Below are 23,258 nucleotides of genomic sequence, written 5' to 3'. Positions count from 1 at the left end.
CCAGTAATGACTTTTTAAAAATCATATGGCTGTAAAGCAGGAAAGTTGGAGAAGATGTCTGAGTTTCTTTCCAACATTAGGGTTCTGTGATTACATTAGGACCCTGGATATGGTTTAGAGCAAAGTTTAAATTAAGTACAAAGCAGCTCTAAAAATGGAATGTCTTCAAGTGAATTAGATTTTCTTTCCAATCTAATCTCCTCTTCCCAGTTAGTCATAATCTGAACTTTGTATCTAAATTTCTGCGCCTTGATATATGGAGACATTTAGAAAAAAATGAAACTCAAAGAGAAACAAACTATAACAGCACACATAAAAATAGTAACACAAACCAATTGTCCTAGAGCTTAATAGTTTCTCATAACTTCTTAGGCTGTCTTAGAAGTGTTCATTTACAGGCCGGGCGCGGTGGCTCACGCCTGTAATCCTAGCACTTTGGGAGGCCGAGGCGGGTGGATCACAAGGTCAGGAGTTCAAGACCAGCCTGACCAACATGGTGAAACCCTGTCTCTACTAAAAATACAAAAATTAGCCAGGTGTGGTGGCATGTGCCTGTAATCCCAGCTACTCAGGAGGCTGAGGCAGGAGAATCACTTGAAGCCAGGAGGCAGAGGTTGCAGTGAGCCAAGATCACACCACTGCACTCCAGCCTATGCGACAGAGACTCTATCTCCAAAAAAGAAAAAAGAAGTGTTCATTTACATAGTTTGGTTACAAGTTTTGGGTAACATGGTGGAAATGATAAGGATTGCATGTGCTATTTGATTGCTTTTTTCTTGCCTTAATCAAAGCCATAACCCCTACTTACTTTTGAACTTTGTTTTTTCATTTGTTTTGCAGCGAAAACGGAAACAGAGCACCCAAGATGAAGATGCTGTTAGCCTTTGCAGTCTCGACATAAGTGTAAGTACAGTCCTTTCTACCCCCACTGGCGCCAAGAGCATCTCTCTTCTCTGAAGATTATTTGTTAATAATATGCTGTGTGCTTGAAGTGGGCTTCCAGGATCTGACTATGGAAGTTGTGACCTGGGGGAAAATTTTTTTTTAAGTGAAAAACATTTTATTTCACTGGAGAAAACTGTGTGGCCAACTTAAACTTCCAGGCTAAGTTGTTTATTGCCTATGTCTTTTCTCTCATAAAATGAACTGTGAACTCAGTACATTTGGGTAGAATCTAGATAAATACGAGTGTGCTCTTTTAGAGGCTGGTTCCAGAAGATGGAAGAGATGTTTGTCCCCCTTTGGAGGGCAGTTAGTGGCTTGGCCCAGCTCAGGCAGCCGGATGGGCCAAAGGCCAGAAGAAGACTCCAGCAGCATAGTGGAGTGAGTGGCTTTGAATCAGCAGATCTTAGTTTGAGTCCAGATTCTGTACTTACCATCTGTGTGACACCTTTCCTTACCTGTTTCCTCGTCTGGAAAATAGGGATGAAAAGACTTAACCTGACAAAATTTGGGAGGGGGTCAAATAAAACAATAAAAGTGAGAATACTAAACACATTACCTGTACATACTGAGCACCCACTAAATATTTGCCTCATTGTGTTTTTTTTTTAATCAGAAGTTTGTAGAAGATGCTCAAGTGTCTTGGTAGTTGACTGTTGGTGATGATCAAGGTGGAAAAGCTTCCTGGGCTTTGTTTCAGAACATGTCCTTGAATGCTTAATTTCATAGCTTTCTTTGTGTGGCCACCTTGTCTCCCCACTGGTGCAATTGGAAAGCCTACCTTGGCCTCTGATGCCCTCATTATCCAGGGCCTGGGAGGTGGAGTAGGAATTCAGGCCCTCCCTGGGCTCACCTTGTCAACTCATCATCTGCATGTCCCTGTGGTTTAACCACCGTGCTCTGTGGATCCATCTAACATTAGGCCCTGCTCGCTCGCCTCTATGGAGACCATGAAAGCTACTCTTATGAGATGAGAAGCCTTCCAAGCTGGGAATAAAGAATTGAGTCATGGTTCTAGCTCTACCTATAATTAACAGTGTACCTTGGATGAGTCATTTCCTTTCTCTGAACCTCTGTTTCTTCATTTGTTAAAAAAGAAAAAGAAAAAAGGTTTGGGATCAGGCCTTCTAAAACCATTGTGAAAAGGAAACTCATTAGATATGGATTGTCAGGTACTCAACTGATAACATTATTTACCAGTGTGAACAATGTTTTTAAAGCTATTTTTAATTACTGCAGAGTTTTCTGTGGTGCAAGCAGCCATGATGGAGTGAGCTTGAACTGGCACTAATTAATGTACTTCAGCATCTATTTTACCATATCGTGTTTGTTTGTTTCAGTCTTTAGACCCTCAGATTGACGGAGTTGGGCCAGTTTACTAGGTTGCCATGGTGAACAGAACAAAAAGATGATGTTCCTCTGGGTTTTACTTTACTCATTGAATATTTTATTATTGACAAGTGAAGTCTATGGAATTTCTCTTAGCAGCAGCAAGATTTTTTTGTGTGTTTGAATCTTTTTAATTTTGTGGAAGTTTACTTTTAGAATTTAAAGATTTTCAGAATTTAAAGACTGTCAGAATTTACAGAGCCCTTAGCCACCATGTATGTATTCCAGTCCCTTCACTTTGCAAATAAAGAAGTGGAAGCCCTCGAGGTGTAATGACTCAGGCAAGACTTCAATCCAGGTCACTTCTAAGATTATGCCTTGTCTTACATTTTTCCCCAAGTATATTATTGATACCCATTTTTCAGGAAAGCATGTCTCTAGATGCTTTCTATCAAAGAGCCACTAACATTGTATTAAAGGACTGTTTACAACTATGAATTATGATTTGATTTTTGTCTTGATTGTCATCAATAGCCTTGACTTCCCATCAAGGTCACAAGCCTGTGGATAATTTGGCTTCTTTTCTCCTTGTGCAGCTACGGATGATGTTTTCTTTTTTCTTTTTCTCATATATTATGTTTTGTCACAGTAAAGAGACTTGTATAGAAGATGAATCTACTGCATTACCACCACCATGGCCGATCCCTATGCTTAGGGACTCAACTCTAGACAGACTCATTTCTGATTTACCTGGCATTTTTCCTGAATCTTGGCAAACAGGGCTGAGTTTCCTCCATTTATTGCAGAAGTTGGAAGAATTCTAGAAACTGTTGTAGGAACATGAAAACTGCTGTTTTGCAGATTCCACTGACCATTAGAGTCATATAGAGATGATAGAGGGTGTGACAGATCCAGATGTGGCCATGGAGGGAGTGTGACTTAAATTTAAGTAACTTTCTCCCAGTAGGCACTCTGGAGAGATGAGTTGAATGGAATTAAATGGTAGATAGAGCCACACAGGAGAAGATGTTTTGCCATTAAGGCAACAATGGTGAAATGAATATCTGAATCCAATAAATTAATTGCTCTAATAAGTAAATGGCCTCTGCAGGCTACTCAAAGGAACTTTATCTTTGTGCATTTAAATGATGATATCCAATAGAGTCAGTATCCCTGAGCTAACTGGCAGTATTACTGAAGAGTTTTTTTCGGACTGTTTCTATGTGTAGTGGAAAGTATCTTCAAAAAAAAAAAAAAGGTGGGTCCCATTGGATGACTCATACCAGAGGATGCGAGGGTTTGGGAAAGTAATATGAGTAACTTTCAATTTTTATTCCATTTAATAAGTCGTAAGACATTTGCCAGATATGTGCTTTGAACAAGAAATTGCTAGATGAGGGAACAGGTCTTTGGGGATCATAGTCAAGTTTTCATTGAGTCCCAGCTCAATGCTAGATACACAGTAGATTCTTGATAAATACTGTTAATGGGTTAAAAAACAAAACAAAACAGTGAACTCGCCTAATGTATACCTCTTCTAAAGAAATATCTCTAGGACTTAAAGTTGAGAAATATTAAGATAGACTAAATCCCCATTTGATTAAAAAGTAAGTGCCCTATAGCAGCAGTCCCCAACCTTTTTGACACCAGGGGCCAGTTTCATGGAAGACAGTTTTCCACTGACCGGGTGGGGTAGGGGATGGTTTCAGGATGATTCAAGCACTTTACATTTATTGTGTACTTTATTTCTATTATTATTACATTGTAATACATAATGAAATAGTTACATAACTCATCATAATGTAGAATCAGTGGGAGCCCTGAGCTTGCTTTCCTGCAACTACACAGTCCCATCTGGGAGTAACAAGAGGTAGTGACAGATCATCAGGCATTAGAATCTCATAAGGGACCAAAACCTAGATCCCTTGCATGCGTAGTTCACAATAGGGTGTGTGCTCCTATGAGAATCTAAAGTCTCCACCGCTGATCTGACAGGTGGCGGAACTCGGGCGATAATGAGAAAGATGGAGCGTGACCGTAAATACAGATGAAACTGTGCTTGCTTGCCCGCCGGCCACTCACCTTTTACTGTGCAGCCTGGTTCCGTGGCCCTATAGAATGTTTGATGTTATCATCACTCAGACACCCTTCAGGATGACTGACGTTTTTCTTACAGAACAGGGATCCTCGATTGTTTGGAGGGATGCATCACTTACTCTTTTGGGAATCTGGTGATAGCACAGGAAATTTTACAAGATTGATGTGTGATTTCAGGGGATTCATGGATCCCAGTCAAGACCCCATGTTAAGGGTTTCTGTTACAGAGGAAACTGGAAGGGTCTTAAAGCTCGGTGATGGGTGACGTATCTCCAAATAATTGTTTTCTGACTCTCCACTCCCAGCACTTGGTGAAAAATGAATTCTGACTGGAGAGTCAATGTTAGTTGATGATATAATCGGTCACTATTTTTTCCCACCGCCTCACCGCCTCACCCAATCCCCTGACTGGGCCCCCAACTTCCTGGTGGGTTAGAACACAAATTATTTCTGAGGGAAAATAAAAAGCAACGTACACTTTTGAGAGCAATCTGCCGAGTGGAGAAGGCTCCCAGCAGCCACCTACGAATCTCCTCTACGTCAGAGGATATGAGTAGGATGGTTTCAGGGAGCTTGCCTCCCCCACAGCACTTTTCTAGTTTAAATTCTAATGGGCGAGAGACGATGTAGCTCATGTCACCACAGGAAAGGCCCTTGGTGCCAGAGCTCCTGCTGCAGAATACAGCTCAGCACCACACATTCTTTCTCATAAAACAAATGAGCTCTGGATGGAAATAAAAATAGCCTCCAATGATAAAGTAATATAAAAATAAAAAGGAATATATGTTCTCTAGAAAAACTGGAAAATGTGAACAATAGTTTGACAATCCCACCTCAAAGCCATAGCTACATTTTGATGAATTTCCTTCCTGTCATTATATACAAACCTTTATATTTTTTTCATTATGAAATATTTCAGACATACAAATGGTATAAAGAGAATAGAAAACCCCACGTAGCTACCAATGCAACTGAAGAAATACGCCTTTAACAATGATGCCAAAGACCCTTGCAAAACCTTTGCTTTGTGGAGTTTGATGTTTGTTTCTGCTTTGCATGTCCATAAATTTGCTATGGACGTGTATCCCTAAATAACATATATATATGCTTTTAAAATTTATATAAGCATACATAGTTTTTAAAAATTGACATGGGGCAGGCACACACAGTAGGCCTATAATCCCAGCACTTTGGGAGACTGAGGTGAGAGGATCACTTGAGCCCAGAAGTTCAAGACCAGTCTGGGCGACACAGGGAGACCCTGTTTCTACAAAAAAATTTAAAAATTAGCCAGGTATGGTGATGCATGCCTGTAGTCCCCGCTACTTGGGAAGCTGAAGTGGGAGGATTGATTGAGACTGGGAGGTTGCTGCAGTGAGCTGTTAATGTGCTGCTGTACTCCAGGCTGGGTGACAGAGTAAGACCCTATCTCAAAAAAAAGAAAAAGAAAAAGAAAAGAAAAGAAAGGGGTTATAGTACAAATTAATTTATTCATGAATTTTTCACATACTATATTAAGAACATGTCATCATATTATGAAATATTCTGTAAGAATATTATTTTTAATAACAATAGAGTACTTTATCAAATGGGTTCATTTAAATCTATTCCACCGACCCTTTACTGGGTATTTAGATAAGTTCCAACTTTTCACTATTATAAGTAATGCTAATGGGCATCCAGGAACATGTTTGTGTAATCTCTTTTATCAGTAGGATAAAGTTTGAGATATGAAATTCCTGGCTAAAAGAGTATGAATATTTTTACAATCTGTGAACAGGTTTATCCTCTGCTTCTGGCAGTGAAGTACAAATGAAGTTTAGAGCTGTTGAGTATCTTGTGTGGAATCTCACAGGCGTGGGAGATTGTTTTCAGCTTTCCCTGGTCCTTCTCTCTTCCCACTACATGGCCAGTCCCTTGCTAAGACTGTGACTTGAGGTGGGACATTTGCTTCCCCCCTCCACCCATCCTGCCACCCTTTAGGAGAGCCCCTGACAGGGCCCACACTCCTCTCTTGACTGGTGGGGATGGAGCTGGTGGGGATGGAGCTGGTGGTGGGGCATCTTTTCTATGCTGTTGGAGCTTTCCCATGGGAGCACGTGGCTGGACCATCACTTGAGGTGAGATAGGATTGGAGTTCACATTCTTCCTGCATTTTTATTTTGCTGATTTGCAACCATCAAGATGAGCCCTGTTTAAGCTCCTGGCAAGGAATACTTGGGAAGAATGTGCTCACAGCTCTCAGTGCTTTTGAGATCCTTGTATTGGGATTCTTCTGTCCCTTTTGAGAAATCTACACAGAAATCCACATGGCAAATGTTTGCATCTCACCCCTTCCCTCTCTTCCTAAGGGGAGTAGTTGAGGAAGAGCTGAGCTATGGTCTGCCAACAGTGGAGGAGGCTCTTCTGGAGCTCACTAACATGACTGCAAGACCCTCATTGAGGTCGAGCAGTATTCAGCATCTCTGTGGCCTCCTCACTGGCCTCCCTGCCTCTTTGTAGTCTGCCCTCTAAGCATCAGCCAGGGGCATCTTTCCAAGATGTCATGCTACCTCCAAGTTCCCAGACTGTGCTTCCAAAGCCTTGCACCATCTGGTGCCTGCCTACCTCCTGAACCACTCCCTTCCACCTTTTACACATGCAGGCCAACCATGCTGGGTTTCTTTCAGTTTCTCAAACTCATCATGCTCCATCTTGTCCCTGGGCCTCTGCACTCGCTATTCTCCCATGTGTGGAATGCCTGCTGTTCCTTCTTCTCCCCGCATTTCACCTGGCTCGTGCTCCCTTACCCTTCTTATCTAGCTCTCCTCTAAGAGGCCCCTAGACTTTGCAGGATTCCTTTGTACCTCTCCCTGCAGCCATTCCCTACCACCACTACCCCATGCTCACAAGCTTGTGTCCCCGTCCTAGTCTTTATCACCCAGCATTGTGGTGCCTGCTTCCATTTCACCTTCAGAGGCAGGCTGTGAGCCCTTCACAGGGAGGGCTGTGTTCTACTCTTGTTACATCCCCAACACTTGGCACAGGGCCTTGCCCATAGCAGGTGCCGAGTAAACACTGAATGAAGGTATGCTTGAAGTTTCTTCTGTTGTATGAATAATTGAAAGAAAGGGACAGATAAATGTTAAAAAGTCAGTAGCATTTCAAAAAAAAGGAGGGTTGGGATAGAATTTTAAAAATTTAAGGCAGAAGATGAGATGAACATATTTTTCTCAGATGTGTGATGCCAGGAAGTCTTTTTTTTTTTTTTTTTTTTTTAGGTGGAGTCTCGCTCTGTCGCCCGGACTGGAGTGCAGTGGCCAGATCTCAGCTCGCTGCAAGCTCCGCCTCCCGGGTTTACGCCATTCTCCTGCCTCAGCCTCCCGAGTAGCTGGGACTACAGGCGCCCGCCACCTCGCCCGGCTAGTTTTTTTTTTTTGTATTTTTAGTAGAGACAGGGTTTCACCGTGTTAGCCAGGATGGTCTCGATCTCCTGACCTCGTGATCCGCTCGTCTCGGCCTCCCAAAGTGCTGGGATTACAGGCTTGAGCCACTGCGCCCGGCCAGGAAGTCTTTTGGACTTCATTCACTCGGGTGTACAAAAGGCTATTCCTGATTTTTTTTGTAGTACATGGTATAGAAGTGATCTGTTTATAAGTTCACCAATAGCTTGTGAATTCCCTCAAAGCAAATACATAGTGTCCATCATAGATGCTCCATAAATATGTCTGGGATGGGTGAATGAATGAATGAATGAATGAGTCTCAGATTGAGGTACTTATATGGGTATTCTGAGATGCTCAGTATTATTCTTACTAGCATGGTTTTCCTGGGATTAATATTAATCAGAATTTCAGGGAGGAAGGGACCAAATGGCTAGAGTCCTTTCTTACATAGCATGGCTGTGAGAGACTCATTAGATACATAGTGAGAAGAGCAGCTACTGTTGATTTAGTGCTTACTATGTGATGGGCACTGTGCTATTATACATTTTATTATTTAATCCTCATGTTATCCCTTTAGAGATGAGGCAAACGGAGTGGATAGAAGTTATAAACTTGCCTGAGGCCTTACAGCTAGCAAATACCATAGCTTTTGGATCTGAGTCTCAGGCCTGCCCTCCCAATCACAGTGCTAATTATAGCTATTATATTAGTAAATAGCATACTATAGCATGCTAATATGAATTAAGTATTCATATGCTCTGTGCTTTCCAAATACCTCATTAAATTCTCACAGTGGTATGGTCCTGTGACAATGGAATGTATCATACCCTTTTTGCAGATGAGATAACTGAGAGTCAGAGAGATAAACAATTGGTTCAAAGTCACAGTAACATGAGGATTAAATAATAAAATGTATAATAGCACAGTGCCCATCACATAGTAAGCACTAAATCAACAGTAGCTGCTCTTGTCATTATGTATCTAATGAGTCTCTCACAGCCATGCTACTCTAGCCATTTGTAAATTTAAGCCCAGGATGGTTTGATTTCATAGCCTCCCCACACCACCTCCAGGACAGGAGAGGAGAAGAAAGCTTTTGGCTCCCTGGCTTTCAGTGCTGGATGATGTTTAGTGCTTTTAGCTAGTCTTATTGACAAAGTTGCTTTGAGGTTTATGACAGGCATCCCCAAATTTCCATTAACTGTGCACTCCAGTTATTTATGCTGTCGTGTGCATGCCCAAAGCACAAGCATTGATATAGAAGAGGGGAAAAAAAGCTTTCCTGTCTCAGTTAAGCTAAATGGTGTTTCATTGCCAGGATATGTTAAACCAGGCACGGAATAGCTGCGAGATTTATTTTATCTCTGCTCAGCAGAGTCCAGATAATTTAAAAAGATACCATTTCTGTGGTTTTGTTTCTCTTGGTCTGTTCTGGAACTTGCTAACTGGGGAGATTAGCGTTGTCCTGGCCAGCATGGGGCCTTGATGAATTATGTGGGAGAGGTTAATAATGCTCTTATCACCAAGGAGACCAGGCATCTAGCTGAGATTGGGTCTTCATTAGCACATGCTTATATTTAACTTGTTGGCATTTTTCTTTGTTGGAATTTATAGTCTGTTCTTGCTGTCTGTGAAACTGTTTGGGCTAAGGTAGCAGACCCCCTATGTTTGGTCCAATGGTTGTTCTGATGCTGCCACCTCTGATGGCAAATTTACTTGTGCTTTGAGTGTTCACATAGACACACTGCATCTTGCCTTTGGCCTCATAGATTAGGTGGTAGATGATAGTTGCTGTGATCTTTTATCTTTGACTCACTTCTTGAAAAGCACAGTGACAAAGAAATTCCAAGGAGCTTCAGGACACACTCTCAGATGTGGATGATATAACAAAGTACAAGTCAGTGTATTCACCTTTTCTCATTCCCCCTCAAAGTGACCTTGATGGGGCCCTTGTTAGATGAGGGTGCTTGTGCCCCAGAACACCTGTTTGTTGGAATTTATCACCAGAATTACAAACTTCAGGAAGTTAGAGAGTGAACATCATTCTGTATCTCAGTTTCCTCACCTGTAAAACTGAAACTGTAACAATGCCCTGCCTTAAAGTTGTAAGGATAAAAATGAGTTAATTCGTGCCAGGTGAGGTGGCTCACACCTATAATCCCAACACTTTGGAAGGCTGAGGCTGGAGGATTGCTTGAGCCCAGGAGTTCGAGAACAGCCTGGGCAATATAGTGAGACCTCTTCTCTACAAAAAAAATTTATATAGCCATTAAAAAAGAATGAGGTCATATCCTTTGTAGGGACATGGATGGAGCCATTATCTTTGGCAAACTAACGCAGGAACAGAAAACCAAATACTATATGTTCTCACTTATAAGTGGGAGCTAAATAATGAGAACACATGGACACATAGAGGGGAACAACATACACTTGGGCTTTCAGAGAGTGGAGGGTGGGAGAAGGGAGGAGGGACAGGATCAGGAAAAATAACTAATGGGTACTAGGCTTAATATTTGGGTGATGAAATAATCTGTATAACAAACCCCCATGACATATGTTTACCTATGTAACAAACCAGCACATGTACTCCTGAACTTAAAAAACAAAACAAAACAAAAAAACACATAGCACAAAAGTAAAACTTGTTTGATGTTTTAAAAAAATAATAAATTTAAAACTTAGCTGAGTGTGGTGGCATGCACCTGTAGTCCTAGCTACTTGGGAGGCTGAGGTGGGAGGATCACCTGAGCCCAGGAGGCAGAGATTGCAGTGAGCTAAGATCATGCCACTGCACTGCAGCCTAGGTGTCGGAGCAATATCCTGTCTTTATTTAAAAACAAACAAATAAAATAAAATAAAAAGTTAATTTATGTAAAGTACTTAGTACCTGGCCTATCATGAGCACACACACACACACAAAAAAAACAAAAAAAACTATTGTTGCTATTGATTTTGTTATACAAAATCAACTTTATTGTTAAGTTCAGGGGTCTTTGTTATTAGTACAAATACTCCATAAATAGAATTGATGATGTAATTTTAAAAAGCAGTATATGAGGTCAGGCACAGTGGCTTACGCCTGTAATCCCAGCACTTTGGGAGGCTAAGGTGGGTGGACTACAAGGTCAGGAGTTCAAGACCAGCCTGGCCAACATGGTGAAACCTCGTCTGTACTAAAAATACAAAAATTGGCTGGGTGTGGGGATGCATGCCTGCAATCCCAGATACTCGGGAGGCTGAGGCAGGAGAATCGCTTAAACCAGGGATTGGGAGATTGCAGTGAGCCGAGACCATGCCACTGCACTCCAGCCTGGCGACATAGCGAGACTCCATCTTAAAAAAAAAAAAAAAAGAGTATATGAAAAGAGGTATATAAGGATTTTTTTTACAGCATTGTTTATGATAGCCAAAACTGGAAACAGCATGAATATCCAAATTATATAGACTTGTAAATGCATTGAGAATATAAGTGTAAAATGCAGTTACAGAACACATGCTATATATGTTATGCTCCTATATGTTTATATGCATTTATCTATATAAAGGAAGAAGTATGGAAGAGCATACACTGTATTGTGGATAGTCCTTAGATTGGGAGAATGGAATTGTGGGGATGAGGAGATTAAGTTCTAGGGATTCCTGAGCTTTGGTATTTTGCAAAACCTGTGAATACCCCTTTCCTCACAAAGACTGTTTATATATGCCCAGAGCAAAATTCACAAGGTTACAGCAAACCAGTTATGTTGAAATATAGTTATGAAAATGTTTAAAAACAAATTTGTGGTTAGAGCATGTGCTTCTTAATGCATTAAGTAACATCTGGCAACAAGTCTAATAACTAATACACCTTCAGTGATATGATAATAATAAGAATAAATGATATTTTGAAATACCTACACCAACTACACTGTCATTTGAAAATATGGTGATTTCTATGTTGACAGTCACAGGTCTGAGAATGCTTCTGTGATGTGTAGTCGCCATTCATACTGGAAAGAAATACTACATTTCAATCATTGGTGAAAATAAAGATGTATCTCATTTTGCCATCCAAGCTTGAAGATGCCCTCAATTTTATTCAGTGAACCCTTGAGGGTGTGAGAATTCTAGATTATGAATCTCTGCTTAAGACAATCTGTTATGATAAGCTTTTCTATTACATTACATTTGTAATACAAATGACTGCAAAAAATACAAGTATAATAGATTTTGACCTGTTGGTATATGAGATTGTTAGTGTTAGTAAAGGTAAAAATGTAAAACATTATATAAGTTGTTTTTAGGAAGACCATGTCATAGTCATGAAATCAGTTCTCAGCACTTGGTGTTTAGATTTTTCCTTGAGAACAGTTTAGCTTACTGGTCCTTCACATTGCTTTTTTAAATGTTTGTTTGTTTTTGTTTTTAGTTTTTAATTTTTTATGCTTCATCTGCCCATCTACACATTGCTTTTTGAAATAGATAACTTGAGCCACCTCAGTATTTTAGTAGAAAATCTTTTCTGCTTCTTCTACTGTTGAAAAAATAATTTGGGGATAGAAAGATGTTTTATTTTTTAGAGATGAATATGGAAGTGTTTAGGGGTGAAATGTCTTGATATCTTTAATTTACTGTCAAATTCTTTAGCATAAAATATAAAGTGAATATTTTAAAGAGAAAAACGATTTTATTTTTAATTATACAAGTAACACTGTATACAGTCTTATCATTTAAAAATCAAACAGCAGATAGAGAGCTAACAGTGGCTCCACCATGCCCAGTCCCACTTACCTCCTCAGGTATATTAATCAGTTTACTGTCTCCTTCCTGATATTTAGATAGAGTTAGATAGATAGATAAATAGATATGTAAAAATTAGTTTGTGATGGCTTTTTGAGGACATGTTGTCATTGTTTCTATTTTAATTTTCAACTTGCTTTTTTTCCCCTCTTAAATAGATTTTATTCATTTATTTATGGCTGTGAGAAGAGATCTTATATTGAAAGCTATTCAGTTACAGAATAGGGCATCCTCAGAAAGCAAAAGGAGGAATGCCTTATCTTTAAGTTTTTCTTCTATATATGGTAGACTTCACTTGTTCTTCAGAGCAGTTTTAGGTTCACAGCAAAATTAGGCAGAAAGTACAGAGCATTCCCATATGCCCCCAAATCGATATATACATAGTCTTCCCGTTTCAACAGTTTCCATCAGAGTTGCACATTTTTCACAATTGATGAACTTCCATTGAGACATCATCTTTCAACCAAAGTTCATAGTTTCCATTAGAGTCCACTCGTGGTTTTGTACATTCCATGGGTTTGTGCAAAATTGTAATGACACATATCCGCCATTATGGTTTCATACAGAATACTTTCACGACTGAAAATCCTCTGTTCCACCTATTCATCTCCCCTTCCTCACTAACCTCTGGCACTGATCTCTTTACTCTCTCCATAGTTTTGCCTTTTTCAGAATTCCGTATAGTTGGAAGCATACAGTACATAGCCTTTTCAGATTGGCTTCTTTCACTTAGTAATATGCATTTATGGTTTTTCCATGTCTTTTCACGACTTGGTAATTCACTACTTTTTTATCACTGAAAAATATTTTATTGTATAGATGTCCCACAGTTTGTTTATCCATTAATTTAGTGTAAGCTCTATCTTATTCTTTGAAACTGCTGCCTATTATTGCATAAAACAGATGGGTATAGTTTATTTTTAATGCAGTTCTCCATTGAGAAACATTTTTGTTGTGTCCAATACTTCCCAATAACAAACAATGACTGTCTCTACACCCCAGAGCAAGTAGTAAGGTACACTTCATTTAAATAACAGTGTTTGCAACTCTTAAACTTATATATCCAGAAGTATATTCCTTCTATGTCATCCATAATTAAAAATATATATATGTAAATTGTAGTTGTGAATTTAAAGAATGTTATATTGACAAGGTTTACCTTTCAACTGTCTTAAAATGTTTTCAGTTTATCATTAATACTATTTTGATGAGATTTTTGCAGTAAGAAGTTACTAGAAAATAATACTTTTGTTTCTGATTTTTTTTCTAGGCTGTAGCCTGGGTCTGTCCATCTGAAAATTATGTAAATAATATTGGTTAGGAAGTTTCATCTGGACTTCCATGCCCAGCTAATTGAGTTTACCCCTAAATGACTTAAGTAATTATGTGAAGCCTCATCTTTGATCTGGTTATATATTCCTGGTTTCAATGGCAGAAGCTGTTTTTCTGTTTTTCTTACTTTTCTCAATTGTATCTGATACCTGTTCTCTGTGAAGAGGAGATATGCTGACTTTTGCCCTTGATCTTACCATGCATAGAATTTTACATTACTTGATGGACACTGAAATTCTTGGGTAACTTCAGAGAAATGTTAAAAGAATGAAGTAACCAGGAGAATTCTCGTGGTTTGTGTGTCTTCCTCTACCCTGCTGTTTAACTTACCCTGCTATGTGCTGATCATTTTATGGAGAGAACTGACTCAGTATGAGCAGGTGGTTTCTCTATAAGCATAACATTCATGACTGGTATTGAAGGTAAAACGTTTGAAAACAAGTCATGGGCTTATCTTCAGTGGTCACAATGCCAGGTTTGGATTAACTCCTTAGCAATCCTGCAGGGAAACCTGAATGGGTTTGTTCCCAACAGACTGACCTTTTCCCCTTATAATACTGTAAATGGAACTTTTTTTTTTTTAACTCCTCACGTACCTCAAAATATCAATTTCCAAAACTGGAATCCTCTACTCAGCACTAAAATCAATACATCTAAAGAGTCTTTGTCTTTATTTGGCAGAGGAAAGGGATGGTTTTGCTGGCCAACTCTATATAAATTCCATTGAAGAAAATATGTATTATGTTAGAATTAATGAGTTAATTTGTTCATTCTTTAGTGCATTCACTCAGTGCATCCACTAATTCAATCAACTGGCATTTACCGAGCTCTGCCATACGTCATACATGGGCCACTGAAAGAAGCTAAACTTAAGACTCATTCATCTGCAGACAAGCGGGGGTTGCACTCTTGCTTCTGAAACAAGTTAACCAAGCACAGAGAAGGCACATCTAAGCTGTACCCATGGTTGTTTTTCTCCTTTCTCTAAGGGATCAATTTTGACTCTTGGTTCGTTTTGAAAGAAATTTTACTATAGATTCTTTTCTGGTAATATTTTTCTCTCTTAGAATATCCTCGAGATTGGCCGGGCGCAGTGTAATCCCAGCACTTTGGGAGGCTGAGGCAGGCAGATCACCTGAGGCCAGGAGTGCGAGACCAGCCTGGCCCACATGGTGAAACCCCATTGCTACTAAAAATACAAAAATTAGCCGGGTATGGTGGCAGGCGCCTGTAATCCCAGCTACTTGGGAGACTGAGGCAGGAGACTTGCTTGAACCTGGTGGGTGGAGGCTGCAGTGAGCCGAGATCGCACCACACTGCACTCCAGCCTGGGCGACAGAGTGAGACTCTGTCTCGAAAAAAAAAAAAAGACAGAGAAAAAAAGAATATCCTTGAAATTAACGTATTTGCTTGTAGCTGGTTAACTCGAAGGTTCAGTCAGGAAGGTGCTTCACTTTATTTTATGTAAAAACCAACCTTGAGAAATTATACTTTGTGGTGGGCTTTGCATCTGTGCTCTCCTTACAGTTAGGCATTAAGCTCTAGAAGCATTGAGTTTCAAAGAAACATCGCTAGGATTTTTTACATCTAGAGAGAACCTTTCATTTTGTTCACGTGGAGTGGTTGTGGGGTATTGTTCCATTTTAGGGAGAACGAGGTTGTTTTAAATGAGCCACTTCTGTAAATTGTTATTAGTAGTATGTAAGAAAATGCCTCTGCTATTGATTTTATTCTGTAAAGTTTCATTCATATCCAAGCAGATGTGATCAATGGGGTGATGGTTTGATAAATAGAGCCAGATTCAAGCCATTATCACCTCCTCCAGATGGTCATGCCCTCTTCATCTCCACAGTGGCTGGATGTCTCGGGCCTTCCAACCTGGTCTTCCTCATTTTCCTTCAGTTCTCTGCTCAAATGTTCTTAGAATTCCTCTGTCCCGCTCTGTGAAATAGCATTTCCAGACCGGGCATGGTAGCTTACACTTGTAATCCCAGCACTTTGGGAGGCTGAGGCAGGAGGATTGCTTGAGCCCAGGAACTCAAGACCAACCTGGGCAACACAGCGAAACCCTGTCTCTATGAAAAATATGAAAATTATCCGGGCATGGTGGTGTGCCTGTGGTCCTAGCTACTTGGGAGGCTGAAGCAGGAGGACCGCTTGAGCCCAGGAGGTTAAGGCTTCAGGGAGCCATGAGTTCTCCACTGCACTCCAGCCTGGGTGACAGGGCAAGACCTTGTCTCAAAAAAAAAAAAAAAAAAAAAAGCATTTTAATTCCTCATGGCACTCCCCTCTCTTCTTATCTGACTTTATTTTTTCTTCATAGCCTTTATCATCACCTGTCATATTGTGTACTTTAAAAATTTATTATATTTTTCTCTTCAAAGTAGAATATAATGTTTATTTTGTTGTTTTTGCCATATTATCAACATCTGGGACAGTATCTGGCATTGTGTGTCCAATAAACATTTGTTGGATAAATGATTGAGTGGCCACTTGGTTGTTCATATGTTACATGCTGTCTTTGGAAGGTTACTGTAAACATGAACTGGATTTATCTTGGCAACATTTTAAGAACATGTCTTCCTCTATATACATATTTGCCTTCCCTCATTTTTAAAGAAAACAAGTAAAACAAAAGGCAAAATCAAGGTCTACCTGAAGAGACCTTGTGATATGCAAAGCAAGATAGGTGAAAATAATGCCAGGCTCTTATGAGCTAATAAATAAGTCAGGCTTAAGACAAGAGGATAGAAGGAATGTGAAATGTACACATGATCTCATATGGATGTGGAATTGTTAACACCAGTGCTTTCACATTTAACTCAGTTGGTATGGAAAGATCTCTCAGGATCATGATAGAAATGGAAATTTTCTGTTAAAATGAAAAACATCCCACTTTTACGTCTCAATTCCTTTCCACTTAACGGGTGTTTATTGAGTGCACAACACTATGCCTGTGCCCACCATGTGGTTACAGAATGAAAGATGCTTGTAAGGAGTTATCAGTCAGCATACATTGCTTGTTTATCCAAGCTTGTGGAAAGGAGTGTATTCTAGATGATACAGAAATGGCAGAGTACCAGTACATCTTTTATATCTCACCCAGAATATGTTCTGGCTGTTACATTGAAATATGAGTAAGCCTTGCCGCTTCAGCATTCTCAGTATTGTGAAAAAATACAGGAGCCACTTCGAGGAGACCCAGCATTGTTAGAGCTAGTAATGTGCCAGGTTCTCCCTGCTGGACAAGGTGGAATGCTTCCCTGCTTTCCCTCCAGGGTGAATGGAGCAGCCTCCCCTAGGAATGTGACACAGGGCACTGGTCATACTAGCCCACCATCTTTAGTCTCCTTTTTGCCCTGCGTGTTTAGCTTATTTTACTTGGAAAAGGTAAATAAGGTTTTGGTTGAAAATACCTTTTATTGATTGTAAGCTTCCAAGACAGGGAAAAACTAAACAGGAGGTGCTGAATGGACCTAAAAATGGACCTGACGATCTACTCAACTTAATCATGCTAATAAAGAAAGGTGGGGTTTGTTTTGTTTTGTTTTGTTTTGTGTTTTGAAACAGGATCTTACTCTGCCATCCAGGCTGGAGTATAATGGCATGATCACAGCTCACTGCAGCTTTGACCTTCTGGGCTCAAGTGATCGTCCTGCCTTTCAGCCTTCTGAGTAGCTGGGACCACAGGTGCAGGCCACCACACTTGGCTAATTTCTTTCTTTCTTTCTTTCTTTTTTTAATTTGCAGATAACCCAAAAGGCAAATGATTCACCTACGGTTAACAGAGGTGACTGCACTTTGAACAGGATGTCTGTCTTACTTTGGGCTGCTATAACAAAATACTATAGCCTGGGTGGCTTATAAACAACAGAAATTGATTTCTCACAGTTTTGAAGGCTGGAAGTGTGAGATCAGGGTTCTAGCTCTGGTGAGGGCCCTCTTCTGGGTTGTAGAGTGTGCCGCTCTCATGGCCTACACACTTCCCAAGAGCCCCGCCTCCTAATACCATTACATTAACGGTAGAATTTCAACATATGAATTTCAGGGGGACACAAATAATCTGTTCATAACAATGTCTAAGCTCACAGATCATACCTCACTAACCACCTGCCTAAATGTCATTAAAGCCACAGTAATTTACTAACTTCCATAGAGGAGAGAAAAACCTTTTAAAAACATCTTTTTTAACATGGTTTGGATACAGTGAGTTTTCACAAATTTGAATATTATGTGTAACTGAAAAGACATGGCTTTAAAAAATTATAAATTATCTTCCTTTACATTTGATAGTTCATGTGGTTTTGCCTTCACATAGAAAAAGAGGTTTCATTATAAGCAAGTTTCTGATGTGTATTTCTCATAGCTGTTGACAATCTGCTGTATTTTGCTTTGCTCTGCTGTGTCTGCTGTAGTGGAATCATTCTCCTTTTTAACCAATCCGTGCACTGAGGTAGTGTGTTCTCTTCTAGGTTGCTGTTTAAGTTTTGCTATGTGCCTTGATAATGTTCCCTCTCTAATACAACCAGAAATTGAGGCTGTGATTTCATTTAAATTATTGTCAGGTTGTGGAAATAGGCCTGCCATGTGCTCGCCATCCCCACAGGGAAGTGGAGGAGTGCCTGAAATGAGGAGTGAACCAGTTTCTGGCAACTCATGAAGAATGTGTCTGAAAATAGGGATGGTATGAAGGGAGGGTTATTGCTGTGTTTTATATAATAAAGGGAATGATTAATGGGCTCCTAAGAAACCACAGTAAAGAACAAAATTGCCTTTGGGACCTTGGAGGCTTTGTTTAGTTTGGGGGCTTATGTTTGACTGAAGGTCTCATGTTCTTGACAAAAGGGTGACATTTTGCTGAGTAAACTTTGAAATTTTATTACATGTAATATAATGACTGAAGAGAGGGATATCAAGACACTCTCTCTGAGGAAGGTCTATGTTAAGTGGCGTTGATCATGGAATAGCTTCCTGATTTACAGGTGACTTGGAAGACATTTCTAGACTTGAGGACCTTACATGTATTCTTTTATTCTTTCCTCATTCTTTCATTGATATTCACATTAACTGAGCATCTCCTATAGTCACACTGTGTTAATTGGTGGTAAGAGAATAACATGGTGAGCAAACCAGGCAAGGTTCTGGTGACTTACAGTACAATTATGGAGGCGGATGTTAATAATCACAGTAACAAGAATATAATAACAAATGAAAACAACAGCTTTGAAGGCAAGAGAGACACGTTGCTGTTAGGGCATTTAACCAGGGACCTTGACCTAGTCATGAAAGGCCAAGGAAGCCTTTCCTGGGGAAGTGAAAGCTGAAAGAAGGAAAGGTGTTAACTAGGTTAAAGAGCTGAATGAAAGAGCTGTGACCATGGGATCAGCATGTGCCAGGGCCCTGTGGCAGGATGGAACATGCTGCTTTGAAGGCAAATGCAGCTGGTAGGTGGGAGATGGTGAGACTGGAGTAGTTGACAGGAACCAGACCATGCATAGCCTCAAAGGCTATGCTCAAGATTTGCATCTTTATACTAAGAACAGTATGGAGTCACTAGGGAGGGGATGTGTTAGGCAAGGGTGTCATTTGTGCTTTCATTCCTCTGGTTGATTATGAAACCAAGGGTAGATGTGGATGATGAGTAGAAGGCTGCCTTAGTCTCCTAATGAGAGATGGTGGTGTCCTGGCTTAGCTGTCTGTAGGGCAGACAAGTTTGAGAGATGTATATAGTTTTGTATCTTTACTGTCTGGTCTTGAGTGGGCACTTAGTAAATGTTTCCCTTCTTGGCATGGGTTAGAGGATATAGGTTTTATTTTACCTTCTGTCTTTGTATAGCTATCAGACCTTGTATGTGTTGCTTCACCTCTCTGGGCCTCAGTTTCCACAAATATAAAATAATATAGATGAATTGTGTCCTTTCCAGTGCCAAATTCCCTAGGTTCATGATGTTTTGGGTACTATCGGTTTTTTAGGCAGATGACTAAAAGGTAAATGTGGGCCAGGCACGGTGGTTCACACCTGTAATCCCAGCACTTTGGGAGGCTGAGGCGGGTGGATCACTTGAGGCCAGGAGTTCAAGACCAGCCTGGCCAACATGAAGAAACCCTATCTCTACTAAATAATACAAATATGGCCAGGTGTGGTGGCTCACACCTGTAATCCCAGTGCTTTGGGAGGCCAAGGTGGGTGGATTGCTTGAGGTCTGGAGTTCAAGACCAGCCTGGCCAACATGGCAAAACCCTGTCTATACTAAAAATATGAAAATTAGCCAAGCATGGTGGCACACACCTGTAATCCCAGCTCCTCGCGAGGCTGAGGTGAGAGGATCACTTGAACCTGGAAGGCAGAGGTTGCAGTGAGCCAAGATTGTGCCACTACACTCCAGCCTGGGTGACACAATAAGACAATGTCTCAAAAAAAAAAAAAATTATCTGGGTGTGGTGGTACACACCTATAATCCCAGCTACTCGGAAGGCTGAGGCATGAGAACTGCTTGAACATGGGAGACGAAGGTTACAGTGAGCCGAGATCACTCCACTGCACTCCAGCCTGGGCAACAGAGTGAGACTCTGTCTCAAAAAAAAAAAAAAAAGGTAAATGTGTTGGTTTAATAATAGGAGATCGGTATCTGGATTTACTCACACAACCATCTTTCTTCAAGTCCTTCTCTCTAACTCCTTGGATATTAGAAGACGTGGTTAGGGGGGCACCACTGTATACACTTAGATTTCATTTATGGCAAACAAGACTGTTCTTTAATTAGGTTGCCTTTTTAAAGCACACCAGATGTGAGTCACTAGAAAAACAAAACCAAACTCTTCAAATGAGTAGGAGTGAATGTAAGAATTCTAATGAATCAGCCCAGGGTACACAGCCTAAATGAAGTGGAAAAAGCTAGGGGAGGTTTTGCTAAGGGGGTGCATTTGACTCTTGTGTCCTGTGAGTTGGGAATCCTTTGTCAGCAGTTGTTTAACAGGCATGCTCAGCTGCAACCACAAACATTTTCCAGTGGAGGAGTGTTGATAGCATTTTCATTGACCTTAAAAAAATAAAAAATCTAATGGCAGGGTCAAGGGGAAGGCAAGAGGTGTAATTTGCTGGTCAGTCTCAGTCAGCTGCCTGCAGCAGCCTCATCCTGTGTGAGACTTTAAGGGAATGCACATTGGCATGGGGGCTCCCAGGGGGAGGGGGGCCCAGATTCAGCCTTAGCCTCATAGAGAAGCAACACACTGAAACAAGAGCGGCCCTGTTGACCTTCAGACTGCAAATGGACTGCTTTCTTTGTGCCACGTTGCCCAGTGAAATAATCCTGATAAAAGCTTTTTGTTTAGCCATTGGAACAAGAGCAGGGATTCAGGGAAAGAGTATTTCCCCATCCTCTTAAAGTGCTTTGGTGTTGGCTGTTCAGCAGACCTGGGTTCTGCAGAACCAGTAGGCATTGGAGTGGGGGGATTTGTGGAGTAGAGAGGTTCTTGGGTGGTTCTGAGGTCATCTGCAAAAGGTTTTTTGTTGCATCTCTCACACTTACAGAAGGGCAGTCCGCTCCTGCTCCCCACTCCCACTCCCCTCACCATGCCTTTGCCTCCGTACCATTCCTTTTAAAATCCCAAAAGGTGGGTGAGTGAGGAGGGTCAGAGGCTTACTCTTTCATTTGCTCCTTCATTTTAAGCTGTGGATTAGAATCTGTGTTTTTGCCTTTGTATCAGATTGGCCAGAGATAACCCCATTTTTTTAGTGCACTCTGTTGCTGTGTATAAGTTTTGGGGATCATTTGGGAACTATTATAGGTATACACCAGTGAAAGTAGAGCTGCTGCTTATTAGATTGAAGATATTTGGAAGAGAGAGAGTTAAAAAAAAAAAAAAAAACCCAACAGGTTAGAAGGCTTCATTCACTTTTAGAAGAGAGAGAGGAGGAAGAGTCTGAGGTACATTCTATAGCTTTGTGGGGAGAGGGGATGCTTCCAGCAGGAGCTTTGGGATTTGGCAGTGGCAGACTCTACTCTTTGCTCCCTGCAAGGCTCTGAGCAGCCTCTTGAGGGCCTAGCAGATCCAGGCCTCTCTGACTCCAGCCCTCAGTCCCCAGGCCCTTGTACATTTTATACTCAGATTCCATTTAAGAAGTGGGAGATCCATAGCCCCTTCTGTAAATGTATCAAGAGAGAAAATCCGGGGCTCAGGGAACTTTGAAGCCTCTGCTTTAGCCACTGCCCCCAAACCTCCACTGGGCTCAAATTTCCTTGCTTTTTCTGCTAGGAAGACTGTTTCTTTTGCATGCTTTCACCTGGGCAATCTAGGTTTTAAATGTTGAGCATTTAAGGAGCTTGTGTTGATTTTCTACCAAACCTAGATGACAGATTGGGTTCCAGTTCCTTCCAGCCCCAAGCTTTCTAGACAATCTAAGGCTGTCCCTTGACTTCTTCAAAGTGAGATGGCCCCTAAGACTCCTCCATGTCCCACCCCACTCTGAAGTTAATGGCCAAAGTCCCAGGCAGAAGGCACCAAAAGGGAAGGTACCACCCTGGCACTGACCACCACTCACTGGTAACAGGTGCTTCATACTGCAGCAGCCCCTCTGCCTGCATAACAAGCCTGAGAGGTGATTATCATCACACTTGTCTTATAGGAAGCTAAGGCTGACATGGTTTCTTTTCTCTAAGCCTTTGCAGATTGGCACAGGGGCCTCTCCTGGCCCTGAATCTCCTCACCTTTCCCTGCAGCAGGGGACTGGAGGTGCTTTATTTCTGCCGCATTGCCTTTTCATTGTGGGCCCAGAGACCACTCATAAAGGCAGATCTTCTCTGTTCTTTAATAGGCATGATTCAAAAGAAACCCTGTTGTTGCTCTTCCTTCCAGCTGACCATTGCCAGCTTCTGAGCAGGAAATGAACTTGGCGCGTTTTAATCACCTCATCCCCCACCATCCATTAGGCAGATCTTTTTAGAAACATAAATCAGATTACATTACACTCCTTAGTCAAACTCTCCCGTGACTTCCAGGAGCTTCCATGGGGTCCGTAAATTTGGATTGGAAAAAAAAAATTACATCTGTATTTTCACTAACCTCCAACTGAGGTTTACATTTCCTTTCTATAAATGGGGACAAAAAAACCACAGCAATATCAGCAGTTACTTGTGACTTTGTCACCAAAAGAACCCACTGTGATTTTCTCTTCATATTATACTGGTTGCATATATCTCAGAATATTTTGTATGCCCATTTGATTATTCAAAATGACAGTAGTGGTTAGATCTGCCACCATATCTGTTATTTAAAGTATAAACAAGCCAGACACAGTGGCTCACACTTTGGGAGGCTGAGGTGGAAGGACTGCTTGAGGCCAGGAGCTAGAGA

At 40.9% G+C, this 23,258-nt stretch overlaps 1 protein-coding gene across 4 annotated transcripts in view; it reads left to right on the top strand.

Annotated features, from left to right (window-relative positions):
• ARHGEF3 (Rho guanine nucleotide exchange factor 3) overlaps positions 1–23,258 on the top strand; it is a 346,977-nt gene that overhangs the window by 185,695 nt on the left and 138,024 nt on the right. For all 4 annotated transcript variants that reach the window (XM_033210186.1, XM_033210191.1, XM_033210187.1 and 1 more), the window contains one exon: positions 841–903. In XM_033210186.1, the coding sequence (XP_033066077.1) occupies positions 841–903 (63 nt within the window). The remainder of the gene's footprint in view (positions 1–840; positions 904–23,258) is intronic.

The sequence above is a fragment of the Trachypithecus francoisi genome, unplaced genomic scaffold, assembly GCF_009764315.1.
Source record: "Trachypithecus francoisi isolate TF-2019V2 unplaced genomic scaffold, Tfra_2.0 Lachesis_group0, whole genome shotgun sequence".
NCBI lineage: Eukaryota > Metazoa > Chordata > Mammalia > Primates > Cercopithecidae > Trachypithecus > Trachypithecus francoisi.
Note: the sequence above shows the minus strand (reverse complement) of the source record. Positions and strands in the feature narration are given on the sequence as shown.